This window comes from Cinclus cinclus, chromosome 3 (genome assembly GCF_963662255.1).
Source record: "Cinclus cinclus chromosome 3, bCinCin1.1, whole genome shotgun sequence".
NCBI classification, from domain to species: domain Eukaryota; kingdom Metazoa; phylum Chordata; class Aves; order Passeriformes; family Cinclidae; genus Cinclus; species Cinclus cinclus.
In genome coordinates, this window is record NC_085048.1 from 30,907,465 (window position 1) to 30,927,389 (window position 19,925).

The 19,925-nt window shown below is 39.6% G+C and overlaps 1 protein-coding gene across 2 annotated transcripts in view; it reads right to left on the reverse strand.

Moving 5' to 3' along the window:
* The window catches only part of FILIP1 (filamin A interacting protein 1), a 51,872-nt gene extending 37,374 nt beyond the window's left edge, over positions 1–14,498 (reverse strand). For both annotated transcript variants that reach the window (XM_062488590.1, XM_062488589.1), the window contains exon 1: positions 14,226–14,498. In XM_062488590.1, coding sequence (XP_062344574.1) covers positions 14,226–14,498 — 273 coding nt within the window. The remainder of the gene's footprint in view (positions 1–14,225) is intronic.
* Between the last annotated feature and the right edge of the window lie 5,427 nt (positions 14,499–19,925).

The window sequence follows — 19,925 nt, forward strand, 5'->3', positions numbered from 1 at the left end:
GGTCAGAAACAAGCTCCATCATAGGAAGATTCTGAAGGGCAGCTAACTTAGGTCAGAGAGACATCCAGGCAACATCCCAACCTTCCATCAGCCTCAAGGTTTGTGAATTCCAGTTAGTCCCTCTGAAACTCCTCAGGATAATATAGAGGGAAGGAGCTGAAACAGCATGCCTTTGTATCTCGTGATTTCATGTTTTTCCAAATGACCAATTTTCCCCTGAAATGACTAGAAGAGAGGTCAGATAGAGATGCCTTTTTCCAATGTATAGTGATCTGCAGGAAACAGAACATTTTCAGAAAACAGGTCAGAATAATCTTGCAGAGGAATGCTGGGACTACTTCAAAATTCATACCAGTGAAGAGGCATGAGAGGATCAAAGTGGGGGGCCCTAGCAAAGAAGAGGGGACTTTGCTGGCAAGCTGTTTCTGCTGATGGACATCTTCTGCTGGTTCCTCCCTTGCCCCAAAGCAAAATGCTGTTTGGTGTAAATGGTAAACTAGGAGACAAACACAAGGAAGCTATCTCAAAATTGTAAACTTGCATATAAATCCCAGAGAGCAGGTTTTAGTTTTTTTGGTAGAAGGAACATGATGTTTGGCACAGGAAAATAATCTCTCAAGTCCTGTTTTTTTTTTTGTTTGTTTTTTTGTTTGTTTTGTTTTGTTGGTGCTGTGATGAGAAAGAGCATCCCGGCTTGAGAAGACCACATATTGCAACAGCTTGTAACACAATAAAACTTATTTGCAAAAGTCCAGAAGACTGCAATTAGTCAGAGAAGCTCTTTAAAGTCAAAATACGGAATTTAAAAAATTTGCTTTTATTAGTTTTTCATTACTTCAATTGTCCTACAGAAAACTCTGAGCTACCTTTCTATCTATACTGTTAAGATTGTGAGTTCTTGAAAATAAAGAGACTTTTCAGTTAATGAAGTGCCCCAAGTACCTGATTCTGTAAGCAGTAGGAGCAATAAAGACAGATTAAAGATGTACTAATTTAACTCTTTCAGTTGCTTCTGCTGATAGAGGAACTGCAAACTTGAACTATGTCTAAGCCTTGTTTTATGCTTACTGGAAGTGCCAAAATCTAATGGTTGTTGACCTCAGTTCTTGAGTACATCCATGGAGGGACTGAGCTGCTGTGGAGCGCTGCTGTCCCACAAAGTTTTGCCTGCTCTCCTTTCCCTCCCCTCTATTCCCCGTTCATGAGTCCATTTAAAGAAGAGGTGGGGTCTGCATTAGTTGCTACCTGGGAAATCCAAGACAATGCTCCCCTTCTCTCATGAGTGCAAACTACTTCCCCAGATGGAAGGCTGACATGAGTCCACTCCTCACAGGGCTACCCTGAAACATTCACTCTTTGGCAGAATAAAGTAGAAGGACTTTCTTTTGCTCACCGACTTGAGCAGAGAAGGGGGCTGTGTTCCGAACCTCACTTTACTACGTGCCTAGTAAAATATTTAAAAGATATAGAAAGGATGTAAAGAGGTTCCTGCATAAAATTGAAACCATTTAGGAAACAATAGCATGACTCTGCTGCTTGTAAAACGGGTCTGGCAGCCTAGCAACCAGATTTTTGGTCAATGGAAAGACTGTTACACAAGCCTGGCGTTCAGACGTGCTTCTTCCTCATGCCCTGCCCTTCCAATTTACTACAGCTCTCTCTCCCCATTCCCACAGTCTTTGGCCTCTCCCATGAGCCTGCTGACAAAACTCAGCACCCACTAAACAGGGAATTTTTGCCACAGGCCATTTGTCACCTGGGAAATGGGATTGAACTGATCAAACTCGTTTCATATAAGACATCTAGTAAATCAGGAAAAAATTCAGTTGTATTCAAGATGGGCTGAATGGAGTTGAAGTAATCACTGTCAGCTAGGAGTAAAACCCAACTCAAGATCATTTGCCAGTACATGTCCTAAACTCTTCTCCTGTTTTTTTTTTGTTTGCTTTTTTTTTTCCATAAGTAGCCTTTCTGCAAATTCCTAGTTTGTCTCTCTCAAAATCAGTTACTGGTAACTATCACCCTCATAGCTCCACATTTGGAGGCATCTAACTACTTTACACCTACTTTAGAGAAATCTCAATATTTCAGTAACATGACAACAATCCTCTTAATTAGATGAAAGAAGTTTTGAAAACTCAGGAGCAGGAGTAGTGTTTACAAGAAATGCAATTATGTAATATTTTGGCAATTTAATATTTCCAGCTTCTGATTATTTATCTTCTGGTTATGAAGACACTTTATTATACCTACACAAGGAAGTGCACCAAGTAGCAGATGTTCAATATTTATGAAGTTGTATTTTTCTTGCCAATGATTAATGGCAAAAAATAACTATGAAACCACAGACAGGAACCTTTACTTCTACTTGTGTTGTTGTTCCTTGCATTGCGCACAGTTCAGGTTATTTATAGCACAACAGCTGCTCTGTTCAGCATCCGAAACTAGATAAGGTCACAGGTTATCCATGTAATGTTGGGGGGCTTACCAGTGACTGATTTCCTAAATGCCAGTAGGCTTTACAAATATTTCACCTAGAGTTAATAAAAATCACACTCAAGGCATCCAGAGGGAGATCAGGAGAATGTTCTCACACTGCTTTCTGCATTGTCCAGGACATGATGTGTTGCCATCATGGCAGGAATAGCCTTATTTCTGAAAAGTTGCATTAGAGACCTCAGAAAGTGCATATCTATATAACTAGCTTTGTTAGTTAACTTTCATGAAAGAAAGCACCTTCAAGCAGGGGTACTCAAACACCTGTACCTAAAAACTTTCCTAACACTAATCCACTAGTCTCTGTTTAAGACCAGTAACTTCCCTTCTTTCTTATACTTAGTAGGAAACAAAAATATTAAAAGGAAAGAGTACTTTCTTAATTTTGTCTCATAATACTATAAATATGTATGCAGAACATAATAAAAACTACTCCTGACAGCTGGAATAACACTTTCATTAAAGCCCCGATTGCTCAGTCTAGCCCTTCATACTGCTAGACTGGGTAGCAATTTGTCTTCCAGAACAGTTATACTTATTGTAAAAAGCATGTTTCAAAACAGGAAGGTTTTATGCTCTACTGAATATTGCATCACACAAAGTTCTTTTTGCTAAAAACTCAATAATTGTTTTTTCTATACCAGAAATCTGAAGTAGCCTTGTTTGTATCACTCACTCAGTGATGCTAGCCATGCGAAATGCTGGCTAATTACATAAAATCATAGAATCATAGAAGTCCTGACTTGGAAGGGAGCCACAGACATCATCAAATCCAAATCCTGGCCCTGCACAGGACAGCCCTGAGAATCATATCATGTGCCCAACAGCATTTTCGAAATGCTTCCTGAACTCTGTCAGGTTGGTTCTATGATCATTTCCCTTGGAAGCCTGTTCCCAGTGCCCAGCCACCCTCTGGGACAAGAACTTTTTCCTGACATCCAGCCTAACCCTCCCCTGACACAGCTTCAGGCCATTCCCTCGGGTCCTGTGGCTGTCACCCCAGAGCAGAGATCAGTGCCTGCCCCTCCTCTTCCCCTCACAATGAAGTTGTCCCTGCAGTGAGGTCTTCCCTCAGTCTCCTCCAGATCAAATAAACCAAGAGTTCCAGCTGGTCTATGGTTTCCCCTCTAAACCCTTCACCATCTTCACAGCTGTCTTTTGGACATGGTCCAGTAGCTTTATATCTTTCTTATATTGTGGCACCAAAACTACACACTGCAGTCACAGTAAGGCTGCACCAGCAACATGAATACATAGTTTTTTTCTTGCAAGGAAGACTTTATGTACAGCAAAGGTTTTTTTTCTCACCTTTTATCTTAACTCAATTTCCTAATACTTGAAACTGTGGATTTCACTTGCATGAATTTCTTTTAAATTTTCTGTGTTCAAGTGTAGGTACATGATGCACTCTGGAGGTAAAGAGATCACTTCAGTGATGAAACGTGACTGTTGTTGATTGTTGATTTTGTACAAAAGGTAAGTGAAATGTATATCCAGAAATACAAATGATCCCTCACGACACTGAGGATATTAAACAGAACTGTCCTGTCTTCTCCGCATCGTGCAGAACTTTCTGTCCTTGTATGAAGCCTTTGGAACACTACACTGTATTTAATTTTATTGTGCACTATCTTTCAGTGATAACTTAGAAAGCTCTTCTAAAATCAATACTGGAGAGGAGGCACATGATAGACCAGCTCAGCCACTGTATAAATCTTCTGAAGTGGCTCCAGAAGAATTACATCAGAAATTAATTTGGCCTCTTGTGCTTGAAAAAGTCCCTGCTAAACATTGCAGAGTTGAGGAGAAGCAGCACTGAGCAATGTATTACTTCTTCCAGCAAGCTTTGAAACAGATCAAATGAGCACTAGAAGACATCTGTCTGTTATTTCCTGCCCACACAGCTTTGTTCTGCTTTATTGCCAGAGCGCTCCATGGATGATGTCACTTTTTTTTTTCTGAAGAAAACAGGCCACCAGAGCCTTTCACTGACATAATTAATTATCTGTAGTCTGGGCCACAGCCAGCAAAATTCCCATGGCAAGGCCCTGAGAAGTATTAACTCCACACTGCTTGATGTTTTCAGAATCTTTATGGTCTGGGATACCCTGTCTTGTCTTTTCACACTGAAAGAGTGCTTTGCTTGATATTATCAAGCCATGGGGCAGTTACTGCAGCATATGGAATTACAGTGTCATGATCCAGTCAGAAAAGAGACACAGGGGCAAGGGGTCACTGTCAAGTTATGTGCATGACTCTGCACGTTGGGATATGTTCTACATGCTCCAGCAATGCCTCACAATGGCTAAACCCACTGTTTTGGGTTTGATGTATCCAGTCATAGAGCTTTTGTCTCAGCCAACATTAACTGTATAATATTTTTCACGTGGCCTGAAGCCCAGCAGCAAGCAGAAACCACAGACTGATCCAACTAGCCATCAAGTTGCCATGTTCCTTTGGTAACCAGAACTTGTTTTGTGATCCATTAGAAGCTCTTTAGGAGGAAAAAAATGTGACTTGTGAAAGGGCAATAACAGGAAAAGCTTTTATTTTCTTCCTTCTTCTCTTATCATCTGGCCCTATTAGCAAGTCTGGACCAAGACACAGGAGACCCATGGATAATGGGCCTCTTTCTTTTCCTTCACACATAAAATTAACCCCACCATGCTCCAATTTCCACTCCATAAAGGAACTAATATTTCTCATGAATGAGATTTAATTCCCAAGTATATAGAAGATCTAGATACACTGTGAATGCTACAAAAAGTATGGCACTCTGACATCAATATAATTGTTTTCCTATTAATTTTTCCCCATTTGTTATATTCTTTTCTTTCCTCCAAGTTCATGTTCTTCTATGCTATCATCCAATCTGTTGAAGTCCATTAGAAACTAAAAAAGTATCTTCATTAGATGTGTAACTCATCTTGCTTAAATTGCACTTTGCAAATGCTACAGTGGCACTATAAGGAACAGAAGCATCTGAAATTGGGTGCTCTGACCTGAATTTCAGGGATGCACTTGAAGCTGCTGCTGTGAGTACCCTGTCTCCAAGAGGAACAAATCAGTCCAGGCATTTTTTTTCCAAGATCATGCTGTCTTCTGGCAGGAACAAGCACACAAGGAGCAGGATGGAGCAAGACAAGCTGGAGCCAGCAGAGCTGTAACTACCAGAAGGATGAAGTCAGAGGCAATCCTGCCTCCTCTGAGGAGAGAGGAGCATGTGGGACACTAACAGACTTAAGTCTGTGTACATGTGTAGTAAACTGTATACACAACTTTCTCTTGTCCAAGCACTTTGTTGGCTTCAACAAGATGTTTTTGAGTACTCTGTGCTGCACAATGTGCATCCAAGTTACTGGTGGCTGATGAATGGGCAAGAACAGTAGGACTGCATTGCAGCAAGCACTCACCAGCACAGCCAGTTATTTGAATGGAGGAATTCTCAGAGGAAATGAGGGAAGTGGCCAAACTCTTAGTGTGAAGGAACTAGGGAGGATGGGCAATGAAAGGCGCAGAGTGAGAGCTCCCAGCCATGCCCACAAAGCCCTCAGTTGTCTCCAAAATCCCCCTGATTCCCCCCAAAGTCTGTCCTTCCCTTTGCCCTCCCCAATCCCTCCACGGGGACATCCTCTCCCCTCTCTATCCTCCCACTGCATTTCCAGGAATGACTCTGAAGCCCTTCAAAATGCTATTTTACCTGAACTGCTGAGATTGCCGGAGCCAATACTGGAGAATTGGGGTTTCATTATAAAGCTGCCTCAATATTTTTGTTTCTGACTTGGTTAAACTTGAAGGCAACAAATGCCTGGAAGTTAGTATGCAACTGTATTTGAGTTAGTTCAGTTCCACTCATTTTTCTGGCATGGAAGAGTTGATGCTACTTTTTTGCAAAGAAAACCAATAATTTCCAGAATAACAAACCACTTGCAAAATCCAACCCCTTTCTGTCTCAGGAAAGGACTTCCTTTCATAGTGCCTCCCTCAGCAGTGCATCATTTTGGGTGCCACATCTGCACAGCCCTCGGAAATAAGTCCAAGTTCACTTTATTTTGGGCGTCATGCAAACACTCAAAGCAGCAATTTTGTAAGATGTGGCAAGGCACAGGATGTTCAGTAGGACCTGCAGTTTTCTACGTGAAAATGTTACATTTCTCTCACTTTAGTCAACCAATAGGTGGAGCCTTTAATCCTAGAAACAAGACGTTTTCTCAGCCAGATTATCACAATTATTATGTAAAGACTTATAATTGCATTTATTGAAACTTGTTTTGGATGAAAAATAATCTGTTTTGCTCTCAAGAGCTCATCTGATCCTCAGCTAGAGGACAACAGACAAAAACTTAATAAATACACAAATGGGGCAGCACACTTAATAAAAACAGGTTCATCTACCACTGCAATGTTAAATTAACAACTGGTGACTCAGAGCTGGACAGCATTATGACATATAAGACATATGCTCCTTGCAAGCTCTCCAAAGAATCCCAGACATTTTAAAGCCAGAGAGCTCATGCATTTAACATTGATTGTAAAATGATTGCCCATGTTCTCTCCCACAGAGTGAACCTTCTCTCAAGAAAAATGAGAAAAGAAACAAACTTCCTCATTACTGTTGCACTGAATATTTTAGTAAGTAAATGTAAAGAAAAATAAATAGTCAAATTATATCATTATTTAAAACTAATTTTTAAATGTTTGCAAGAGGGAATCAGTTTGGAACAAGACCAAAACTTAAAAAGCTGGATTTGGGCAATTCTGTTTTGTTTTGAACAGAAGACCAAGAATTTTTGGAAAAAAACCCTAAGCTGTGCATACTCTTCCTTCCACTCTAGATGAGATGTTCAATGGATCAGAGACACTTACCAGTTATTCCTCTCTCTTCTGATCCCTCAAGCCTAAGTAACACAACAGATATAGCTCTGTTAAGCACATCTCAGGCATTAATAGAGAAGGATGTTAAAACATTTTTGTGAAAGAGGTCTTCAGCCTACAGCTGTCCAGTGACAGTGACATTTTATTGAGGATCATTACTTTGAAAGGCATATAATTATAAAGCAATTTTAGTACCAAAGAGATGGATGGCTCTCATCCCTATGGTTGATAGAACCCCTACCCATTATTTCAGGGGGAGCAGGAAATTGTCTAAATAGAACAATTTAACTGTATTTCAGTATACTGTCTTACCTTTTTGCTTTTGTTTTTTTAAACACAAAACAGCTGGGTTCTATCTTAAGAGTTATGATTTTAGGACTTGCTAGACAAGTTCTTCTTACCTCCTATGGTATGTTCTGCACTTTACATAGAAGCAAATGTAAGATACAGAAAATAAAGCATACTATTCTGGACAAAATTAATCTCTGGTAATAAATTATTCAATAAAAATAGAGGAGAGCATCTGTGGTCTTAAGAGAGGAGAGAATTTTTTAATTCATTGTACTGATATGCCAGACATTTTTAGGGTTTGTTTTTAGGCTGTTATTTTGCTACACTGTGGATACCATCTTTCCTTTTATTGTGCCCACTTTCCATGTCTCTAGCTTGGCTCTGTTTATCTCCCTTGTATTCCCCTCTTGCTTACACTCTTTTTCTTCTATTGCCCAGCCTCCTTCCCCTCATTCCATTCTGCTTAAGTCACCTCTCCCTCCTCACATTAACCCTATCTTCTCTTTTTCCCTGTAGCTCTCTATTTGCCAAGTTTTTTCCCTTGGGTAATTTATATTTCATCTGTATGATATGCTCATAAATCCTGAACTATTTCAATTCGATCAACACGACTTCATAGATACCCTACATGCACTTTTCTCTGGCTTTACCTATTCTTTCTGCCTTGGCTCATCTGCAATTTGTTAATCTGTGCTATTTCACTGATGACCATTTGAAAACTCCTTCTATTCACTGCTTTCTCTGGCGCCAAGGCAACTTGTCCCAGCTTTCTCTTCTGATTTCAGTTCCTGCACAAGAAACACATCTGGTTTCTACCCACCTATTTATCCCATATTCCTCTCTTGAACGTTCAGGCAGATCCATGTTTATTAATATTAATGCAAGACTATAAAAAAAAAAGGCACTGAAGAAAAATATAGAAGTTTGTACAGTGTTTTTTACTAAATAACCACTAGGTGCCTCTCCCAGTGTTGCTACAATATCTTGGAAATCTCAATACAAAAGCAGTTTGAGGCATTACATGCAAGTTTACACATTGCAGCAAGAGGAAAAAGAGAAAAACATCACAACAGCCACAGATTCTCTTGCTTATACTAGTCAAACTGATGAGTGATGGGAAGGCAAGTGATGCCATGCCTTAAGAGAAAAGCAAATATGAAACCAAATGCACAAGGCACTAGGGAGCTCTCTCCTACAGCAAGCACCATGTGCAGTTCCAGCTACAGACACCATGAAAGGTGGACCCAGGGTGTCACTGCTGCTGGTCAAGGGCTGATGAAGACATGGAGAGCCTATTTTGCCAGAGGAAACTGAAAGGATGTGGTACAGCTAGCACAGCAAGAACAAAGGCTCAGAGGATGCAAGACTGCTGCCTACAAACACATCAGGCATTAAAGACAGGGGGGAGAGAGGTGGGCTTTCAAAGCAGAATCACTGTATAGCAGAATTTCATAAAGGTTTCACTAGACATAATTAAAATTGCATTAGAAATTAAAAGGGATACATCAGCTAAATATTAAAGCTTTTCAGTTCTGGGACTATTTTCCAATAGGAGTAGTAAACAACCCATCTAATCTTAAAGCACAGCTTACTAAGTTAACAACAAAGGTAAAATGAAGCATTTGCCTAAAAAATGAGATGCTGGGATTTGATATTCAGTAGATCCTACAATTTTATCTCCAGAATTCTCAGGTTAGTCAATGCATCTGCAGTACAAGGATGAGGAAAGTCTGAGTTGGGAAGTAACAAAACGCAAGAGTAATAAAAAAGGTCACAACTACAGAAATAAAGAATGGAAGAAAAGTGAACAGGGAAATGTAGATCTTAGGAAAAAGAAGAGAACAGAGTGATTATAGAATAAAATTTATTATATAATATGTAGCCCTACAAAAGGGAAAAGTAGAAAGTAGAAAGATGGAAACAATAAAGAATTCTCCTTTTCTTTACATTTACAACACATAGTTTTTGGCTAGAAAGACAGACAGAAAAATACTAAAATACCTTTTAAAGTGTTAAAATTAAATGGATAATTTATCACCTGTGCCCACAGGAGTTAATTGACATTGTTAAGAGAGAGGATTTTCCTCATGGCAGGATGTGCAGCCTCTGATATCCAAGTGCTCCATAAGGACCTTGCCAGAGAGAACAAAACACAGAGTCCTCTGCTCACCTTTCTCTGATCCATCCAGGTTAAGAAGAAAGTCTTGCAGCCCACCTGTCTCTGTTGGATGAGAGCTCCTTCCCCCAGGACTCTTGTTTCAGCCATCAGCAACCAACCTCCCATACCTGCCCTTCAACAAGTTATTGCTCTGGCACCTTGAGTAAGCATTCAAATTAACCATTAAATGCAGTCATGAATAAATACGTATAAGGAAGGGACTTCTCTGACAGCAGAGTGATTTGGTCTCTCCCTTTTGAACAAGGGATGCCATAGAAATAGGTTTACCTCTGAATATCTGCTGCATAGTGTTTCCCTTCAGACATCAAACCAAACCAAACCCAGTGTAACACTGGACCATTTTGAAGTCTGAGGACTTGTCAGAAATCGTGTGTTGTGATTAATTCATATATCACTTGTATATTACACACACAGTTCCTCAAGACATCACATTTCACATATTGCCCATCTGCACCCTCAGGTCTGCAACAGAGGAAATGTGCAGCTGACAGCTTCACATGTATGTCCTTTACATCCCATGGCTGCATGGCTTTGAGGAGTTCTGTTCTTCAGCAGTACCAGGCTGTCAGGAAATATTTCCCTCAGCCCTAAAGCATGCAAAGGACCTCCACAGAAATGGGGGGCCTGAGCTGCAGGGGATGAATGCCACGTTGGCACTGGAGAAATACAGTAAAACATGGACTATAATATAGGCCTCAAATGAAAAAGTTGCTCCTATTTAAATTGGTGTGAAATACAGGAAATTTTCTCGCAAGCTCAAATTGTCCTCCAGCAACAGGCACAAAATCTGGATAAAAAAAAAATATTTTTCTTGAAAAACTTAATGATTTGTAGTGGGATGCTGTCTTTATAAATATAATTTTATTATTGTGGGGTTTTTTTCCTCAAACATGCAGTAAGAGTGAGTTGTAAACATGCAGGAATACTGTTCCTCATTTCCTTTTGGGCCCCCAATCAGGAAATGTTGAAAAACAGTCTTGGTATTGCTGAAGATTAATGGCTTCTGCTCAGAAACCATACAGAAAGGGAATATATTCCTGCCAGGACAAATACATAGGCCATTGGACAAAGATCTGTGAACCACAGATAGTATTATATCATTATTGTAAAGATCCACACTGCCTGTCTTGCTCTGTAATTAATAATATTCACATGTGGGTTTGACTGAAATCACTGTAACAACCAGGCAAATTAATACCATGCCTTCATGGTCTAATTTAGTCTCCTGGTATTTGAAGTTTTCTTTTCAAATCAGCTTTACAGTATTTTAAAAAATAGATTTTTTTTTCCAGGTATAGGAAGCAATCCTTCATGGATTTTTTTGCCACTGTATGTTCAACATGGGTTTAAAAACCATGTAATCACTACTTTTTTATATGAGCAGTTAGATCTCACAAGAGAAAATACATTCCACTGAGCTATAGGGCCATTAAAATAAATCCCTGTCATCAATTCATTTGCTTCCCACTCTCCTTCAGAGAAGCTGTACTTAAGAGCTCTCCTGCCATGTATATTGGGACACACTCTCATCACCACAGCTTCTGTAAACTTTTTCTTCCCTTTTGTTTTCTTAGAAAATAAGGCATAGGCTATGGTGACCTCAGATCTTTATGAAAATCTTTTCTTCTCTATATTCAGTAAACGCACAGGATCCAGCCAGGAAACATGAAGACAGGCAGAGCTGAGTCCAACTTGGTCCTAGAAGCTAAAGCACAAGCAAGCTACATAAGGGTATTATAATTTTAAAAACCAATCAAGGCAAAAATAAGGGCATAAACATCATTGCCAGGGCACCTCTCCATGGTTTTCTGGCACATTTGGCTTCAAAATAGGGGCTGGGGTATCAAGTTGTGAAGTGCTCAATACTGATACCAATATCAATGTGGTTTAAGTCTATGTCATCAGATGATGTGAGTAGTGAACTAAGCATACGATGCATGTGAATATATTACCAATTTACCCTGCTAACCCCACAGTTGTCATGACCAGGTTAACTCCTATGGCTTAGCTCACTGTTTGAGGGTTCCAAGGCAGTGTCACCCTGGTGGTACAGGTAGGGGATGCCCCCCGGTCATGGCTGAGTAAACAATCATGGGTATTTTATCCCATTTTTTTTTTTAATTCAGAAAATAATGCATCTCCCTACAGGTACAGCCTGATGTTATTCTCAAAACAAAATCTTCATACATATACTTAGATCCTGTTTGCTTTGCCAGTACTGAAATGGCTTCAAAGTAAGCCTGCAGTGTGATTTGTCAGTCCAACATAATGCCAGCCAGCCACCAGAGATGTCTGAACAGATCTGAAAATAAAAAGCCATGAAATGACTCAGTGCATTAGGTCACAGTGACAGCTAGGAGGTAATACCAGAGTATTTACTTTGGCTGGAGTCTTCCTTGGCTCATCTTCATTTGTAGTGTTAAAGCCAGGCTCTCATCTCAAGCCAAAGTGCTGTAGCTTGCCCACTTCAGAAATGGGTCAACACAGGTACCAGGGAAATAATAAAATGGGGGATTGACATGAAATTAAAAACCTCTGGATTAAAAATAATTACTCTCTTCCTTGCCTGGCTGCAAGGAGCAGAAGAACAGATGCACTCTACGGCTACCAGAGTGACTGTCCCCATACCCTCCTGTCATGCCAGGAAGCTTCAGCAGTGCCTAACATCTCTTTGGGGTCTGTATGTATGAAAACCCCTGAAAGCATTGTCCAGGATCTATTCCCATAGGGATAATGAGAGCATGGGCAGTCCTTCAAAGGTTGCGTAACTACCCCACAATGTAAAAGACTATGGTGAAGAACAGGAGAATTACTCAAATAATAAAGACCACATTTATTGCCACACAGGAAACATTAGTGACTTTCTTCACCTCCCCTTTCCAGACCACAAAGGTGACTTCAGGGTAAATCTTTCTGAATAGCACAAGAATGAGACATTTCTGTTGAAGTTTGGCTCTGTTCACCACATAAGCTGCACGCTAGCTCCATCTCTAAGGAAATTATATATACACTAGTTTTTGAATAAAGTAAAATGAAGCGCAATAAAAATGATCACTTCTCTGTAATGATAATTTATTTTTTCCTCTGCGAATTTTCTCTCAACAGATTTTTCTTCCTCTCTTTTGCCCTGCAGTTTTTCATTGTAAAATGACCATTCTCTGACAAAATTTTTTATTTTGAATGCATACTTCTTGTAACTTGAGAGTAGTTTCTGACAAACTAGAGGTGAATTATGTGCAGAAGAAGTGATACTTAATGACTGATGTACTCATTAAGATACTTAGTGAGATATCATCTCAGAGCTGTGGTAATGGCATCTCATGCACCAAAGAAATTAACAGAACAATTGCTTCTTGCAATCAGGTAAGACGGTAACAATTTCAACATTAAAGTAATAGTGTTATGTATGTGGGTCTCAGGGGAAAAGTAAAGCCTTCCACGAAAAGCTAAACGGTAATGGTTAATTGGAGTAAAGGAATTAAGACAAAATGTTTTCACACAGGTCAGGTGGCTTTTTTCTGCTAGTCCATAGCTTCAGTGAAAATGGTCACTAAAATATAACCAAAAGAATGTATGAATTTGACAAGCAGTCCTACCACAAAAGGGGATAAGTTTTGAAAGCCACAAGTCTTCATATTGACTTTTTGAAATAGCATGTTTTGGCTTCTTATTTTGAAATTCTCTGAAGGCTCACACGACATACACAGAGTTCAGTGATTTATTAGCATTAGAGAATCTCAAAACTGGATGTACATTTGAGGATAAGTTAAGTGCAAAATCAGGTTGACTGCCATCAAGGACTTACTACTGGTCTGAATTAACATGCAAACCAGGACAACTGAGAAAGCTTTCTAGCAAGCACTACTCCAAGAAATAAAACTAATGGATCTTTGAAAGGCAAGGAATGTGCAAAGCACCATTCTCCAGAAATCAGACAGGACAGAAGGGCTTTGGCTGAGCCCTCAGTAACATCAAACTATGCAGAAGTTTCAGGGGACATCCTAAGTCCATTTTCAGTATTTCTGACTTGCATATTTGCCTCTTGAATATTTTCAGCAATTATTGTAATTACATTCCCTATATTTACTTGTCTTTCCCCCTCCCTTCTTCCCACCCACCACTGATTCCCCTGTGGATGTTTTCAGCCTCACCTGCAGATCCCCATTTATTTGTCAGGTGTTTCTTCCACAGGTGTTTATAGTTCATTTGCTTTGGTAGCTGCAGTGGTAAATAAAGCATAATTTAAAACTATGACTGTTAACCACCAACTACTATTGCTCTCTCCTTGTGGTCCTTTGCCTTAAATATGCATCTTCCCGTTATTTGGACAACTTAAAAATAGATAGGCACATAGAAAATATGGTTTCAACAATGTTTAATTTACCTGCAATTCTCCTTCCATTATACTGAGTAGTTTTATCAAGTCTTCTTTAGAAAGCTCTATGGACTTCTTGTTCTTTCGCTCGCTAGGACCAGGTGATTTTGAGTGCCGTTTGACAGTTGCTGAAACCATGACCTCATCTTCCTTCCGATGAGGTTTGTTCTTTTTCTTGGCATCCTCCTGAAGTTTTTCATTCTCTGCATGGCTGATGACAGGCTTGGAACTGGAAAAGTGCCCGTTAGACGAGCTTTCTCCACCTTGGTTTCGGGATCTCATCCCTGCCTAGAAAGAAACAAGCATAAAGATGCATTTGTAAACAAAACTACTTACAAAAAAAAGAAAGGTACAGTGGAACTACTGCCTTTGGTAAGAACACAGTCTTCTAAAGACTGAAGAATACTTTCATGCTCAATAGACTGTGGTAGAAAGCTCAACCATTTCAACAGCTCTGTGTGTGGCAGAAAAAAAGTCCTGAGGTAAGGTTAGCCATGTTTTTCAGCAAGCCAGATGCTGATAGGAGTTTAAATGTATGGAACTTAATAGTATGGGATAACATGTTCCAGTGTTTCTTTTTCTTCAGTTGACACTTTGATCATTCATAATTCAACACTACAAAACAAAGCAGGTTGTCAAGTGGAACTTACTTTAACATGTGGCTTACTTGAGAAACAGAAATGCAATTAAAATTTCAAAACACGTATTGCTGGAGTATAAATTCTCTATGAGAGGGGAGTGCCAATGCATGACAAATGTCAGTCTACTGTTTCTCTGAAATAATTCTCTCTAATTTCAGACAATAATATTATCTGAAAAATAGATACTGCAAATTGATGCAATAAATACTTTTATCGCAGGTAACCAAGAAAAATGGGGAATGCTGAGTAAATCAGGTGGCAAATACTGCACAGAATTATTAGACAATAAGTTCCATAAAGGAAAGATGAAAAGAAGTTTGAAAAATGAGCACAAAGGGTATGAAATCACTAGCAGGTAAACGGTCAAGATCAACACACTTTTTCCAGAAGATTCAGGGTTTCTCCAAAATGTCAGGTCATGGTTATTCAATGTTCACATTTCTGTCTTCTTAAGCACCTACACTGAGTCTTAGACTATGACAGCAAACATTTCTCAGCTCTGTCACTTGACCTACTGTATTGCTAAATTTTTATAGCAATAAATCTAATGAAAAATATTCCACTGCTTCCAAGTATTTCCTCTCATTTAAATTAATCTCTGATGTTAGTCTGCAGTTTGCCCATTATTCAAACAGATGCTTTTCAACATCAATAACATCACACACTCTTCTGAGGTGTTCAGAGCAGCAGTTCACTAGTGATGGAGCAAAACCTAAAATACATTAACTAATCAGCTTTGCTAAGTTACTCTGGGTCTGCAATGGCTTGCCTACATACTTGACTCAGGCCAGCATGATAAATCTCTTGCCACAATTAGCCTTGCATTTTTGTAGTTTCACACTCAGCATGAAGATTGTCTTTTTATTATGACTGGTTACTCATGTCTTCGCTAATTCAGTGGAATTCATCCAGCAGAATAAATAGGGTGAGAATTAGACCCTATATTTTAGAGTGAGGGAGTTTCACAAAGAGATTCCTTGCATTGTAGATCTGCTCTTATCCAAACAATATGTGATACAGGTATACAATGGCCTTTAGCTTCCTGAATGCTTGTGCAGGGTGTTTTTCATCAAACAGTTTGGATTAAATACATGAATTACACTTTCTATAAACAGATCTCCATTATATGCATGAACAATACCTGAGAAACTCAGGAAATCTTTTAGGTTTCAGATTTATAATGGAAAAATAAACATAGGACTATGTTTCCTCTCAGATAGGGCTTTTCAATTTGTTTAACTTTAATGGGTTTGAAACTTTCCAACCACACTTCCTCTCAGGAGAGAGCACTTGGGATTCAATCTGTCTCTATTTTGTAAGTGTTTCCTTCTGAGTCCCTGTGGGTCATAGCCTCCAGCCACTTTCATCTCTAAACCAAACCTATTTTTTATGGCTTAGAGTGAATAGCTTCATGGCTCCAGGGCATCCTACATGTTTTAAGAACAAATATTTGAAGACTGTCTTGTGTATGTTTTTCAGTGGAAAACAGATTATTATATTACAGTATATTCTGCCTAGTAACATGCCACGTTAGGGATTTCTCTGTAGTAAGATGACTCAACTTATAGACCTGAAGGTGCACAATTAATGTTAAATTTAATTTATGACTAGTTGAGACACATCATCAACCTGAAACATTGCATAATCAACCAGGTGCACTCAGCTGAGTATGTTAGACTTCATGAAAGGTGGGGTGTCACCCAGTCACTCCATAACTCAAGACAGCCACTTTGATCCATCTGTCCTTACAGGAGCTGAAATAACAATTCATAAAGCCATGTAAAGACTGAGCAGTTGACTACAGACTTATCAACCTGTTAACAGAGAAATTAGGAATGCATATTTCAAGTGTGCTTATGCTCAGTGTAAATCCATAGAGGCCCACAAAGGACAAGCGCAAAGTTATGTTTTCTCAAAATTCATTAAAACAGCAACAGAGAGACTTAACCAATTGACCTGGTGCTTCATATTATGTGGCTAATTAACATATGATTGCTATTAAAGGAGATCAAACTTAGCCTCTTTGAAAATTTCTTTTAACCTTGTAGATTTATTTTGCAGCAAGCCTTACCTGACAGTAAGTGTGGCAGAAACTCTGCCCCACTCAGGGACACTGCCCCTAACAGCCTTTCATAGTGTGAAAGCCTGCCAAAATCAGAGTAATGCTAACACTTACTCTGTCTTCCCTTACGAAGTTGACACTTTCTCACCACGTTACCCAAATGCAAAGGTGTCATGTGCTGAAGCCAGAGATGCAGGTGACAGAAGCTTAAATGGTGACAGAAAGGGCCAAGGTTTTGCTATGCACACAGCAATTACTCCTTACTTTTTAAGTAAGGCTTTACTTTTTACTTTTTAAGGGCCAAAATCAACGGCACGATCCAGCTGTTGTGCAGTGCTCTAGGAATATAAAGCAGCTGTAAGGATGACTGGGTTTTCATTAGAGCAGCATGAAGTAGCCAGAACATACCAGTGATGTTGGCTGAAACACTGTGTGCTGGAAAGGAGTGCTCAGTATTGTCCTTCTGTGTAGCCATCTGCATTTCTGATGGCACCACAATAAAGAAAAGTTTGAGTACTTGCATGACATTATTTCAGTATTCAAATATCCAAATCCCAAAACTTTGCTTATCTGTTGCTTCACCAGAGTTCCAAAACTGATTCTGGGGACACTGCCAGTCTTACACTGGTAACAAATGATCTTCTGCTGGTCACATCTATGCTGGTTACAGCATTCCTGATCTGCTGAAGGGATCATGTTCCCTAAAGAAATACCTCATATGATTTATAACAGCTTTAGCATTTAACTCTACTTTTTTTTTTCCCACTCCTTATCATTTTGCATATTAAACTGGAAACCTCTCCTAACGGTTTCCAGTCAAACAAGAAGACTCTATGTCATCTGTCAGCTTGATTTTAACATTTATTGGCTACTCATTTCAATATGTGCTCACAGCATTGGTACTCAGCATGGGAACTCTTCAGCCCCCTCCTCTGGTTCAGTCATTTGTTAAGCTTTATGCACAAAGGACAAATGTTATGATTATTTATTTCAGCCTGTATTGTTGTTCTGAGCATGGATCCTTCCATTTTCACAAGTTAGAATCCACACAAGATTTTATGAAATAACCTTTATGTCAGTTTTACTGACATCAGGAGGAAATCTGTGAGGAATTTGCTGAGTAGGATGTCAGGAGAGGACAGGCTGCATGCTATTCCAAGTCTTTCCCCTGCTGATGGCAATTTGTTCTCCCTAAAGTTCTTGAAATGGCAGGTTAGATTAGGCTCTGTTACTAGTGCTGTTAGAACCAGATAATGCAAAGGGGTTCTTTGAACTTCATGTGTAGACCCTCTTCCCAATTGGATATGATGATTTTGGCTCCATAGTACTTTCCCTTAAAATGGTAATAATAATGTTATAATACACAGACACACAAAAGTTGATTTAAAGCCATGATATGGTTGTTGCCATTGGCAATAAATTTGTAGTCTGGATTTCAGTTGCAGATCTAACTGATTAGAATATGACATGAAAATGGTGGGTTTCCAACAGGCTAACAAAGTACTGTTGGGACAGTGCAATTGGGTTAGTGAAACAAAACTGGAATTTGTTTCTCTGCTGTGGCTTTGGGAATTCTATCTTTCAGGGGCTCTGCTGTGCAGGAGTTTGTAGTGGAGCAAAGTGATGTGCAGAAATGTCTGGTACACAGGGTTGATTGTGGAGAACTCAAGCAATGAGCAAGACAAATTTCTGCCTAGTGATTACAGATCAATATATAGCACTAGGACTGAAAAATAATTTAAATATACTCAAACTGGAGACCAAATAATATTAAACCTCCACCACATCTGAAACAACCCACAAGGAGAGCTAGTAATATTTTAAATAGTGTCAGTCTGTATCTGAAAGTAGTAAATACCAATTTTAAAAAATCAAAGACGAGACAAGACGAGACAAGACGAGACAAGGGGAGGGGAGGGGAGGGGAGGGGAGGGGAGGGGAGGGGAGGGGAGGGGAGGGGAGGGGAGGGGAGGGGAGGGGAGGAAAGGGAAGGGAAGGGAAGGGAAGGGAAGGGAAGGGAAGGGAAGGGAAGGGAAGGGAAGGGAAGGGAAGGGAAGGGAAGGGAAGGGAAGGGAAGGGAAGGGAAGGGAAGGGAAGGGAAGGGAAGGGAAGGGAAGGGAAGGGAAGGGAAGGGAAGGGAAGGGAAGGGAAGGGAAGGGAAGGGAAGGGAAGGGAAGGGAAGGGAAGGGAAGGGAAGGGAAGGGAAGGTTTCTCAAATGTCAGAAGGAGAGGAGGATGGGGTCATCAAATTGATCTTGTTGGCTTAGAAGTCCTCAGCAAAGACCATCCCACATTGGAATGGATGGCTTTAGCCCCAAAGGATCGAGATAGCCACAACAAAGTTTGCCTGACTTTCACAGGAAAAACATGTAGAGATACAACTCTTCATGCCATCTCAGAAGCTGATTAAAATTAATAATTTTCATATTGGTTATTCCAGGTAATTTTCTTGGTCTCTGCAGATGTTTATTATTATTATTATTATTATTATTAATAATAATAATAATAATAATAATAATAATAATAATAATAATAATAATATTTTGTCCAACTTGAAGAAATGAAAAGTAATCACATTCCCAGGAGGTTGTGATAGAGCAGGTAGGAGCTGTGGCTGCGCTGAAAGAACAATGCTGTGTGGTTGGACTATAATGCTGTGTGAAGAAGACTCTGTATGTGACAGACTCTGTATCTGACTCTGGATTGTGTCAGACTGGATTGTGAATGAACTAGGCCAAGGGAATGCAGACCTCATTCTTGGTTTTGCTTTTGCTGATGACTCCCATCATCTGCAAAATTTGTTTCCGTCATGATGGCCAGAGGAGAGCGATAAACCTAATGACTAATACAATGAAGAACATAAAAAATATCTGACCTTAGTAATCCTGGAGTTTCCTAAATTTCTAAATTTTCAAGCCTAAAGCAGTTATCCATTGTGCTGTCTAACCCCAGTCTCCTGTCCTCGCATGCATCATGATTTGAACAAAGAAGAAAAGGTCTTTGTTC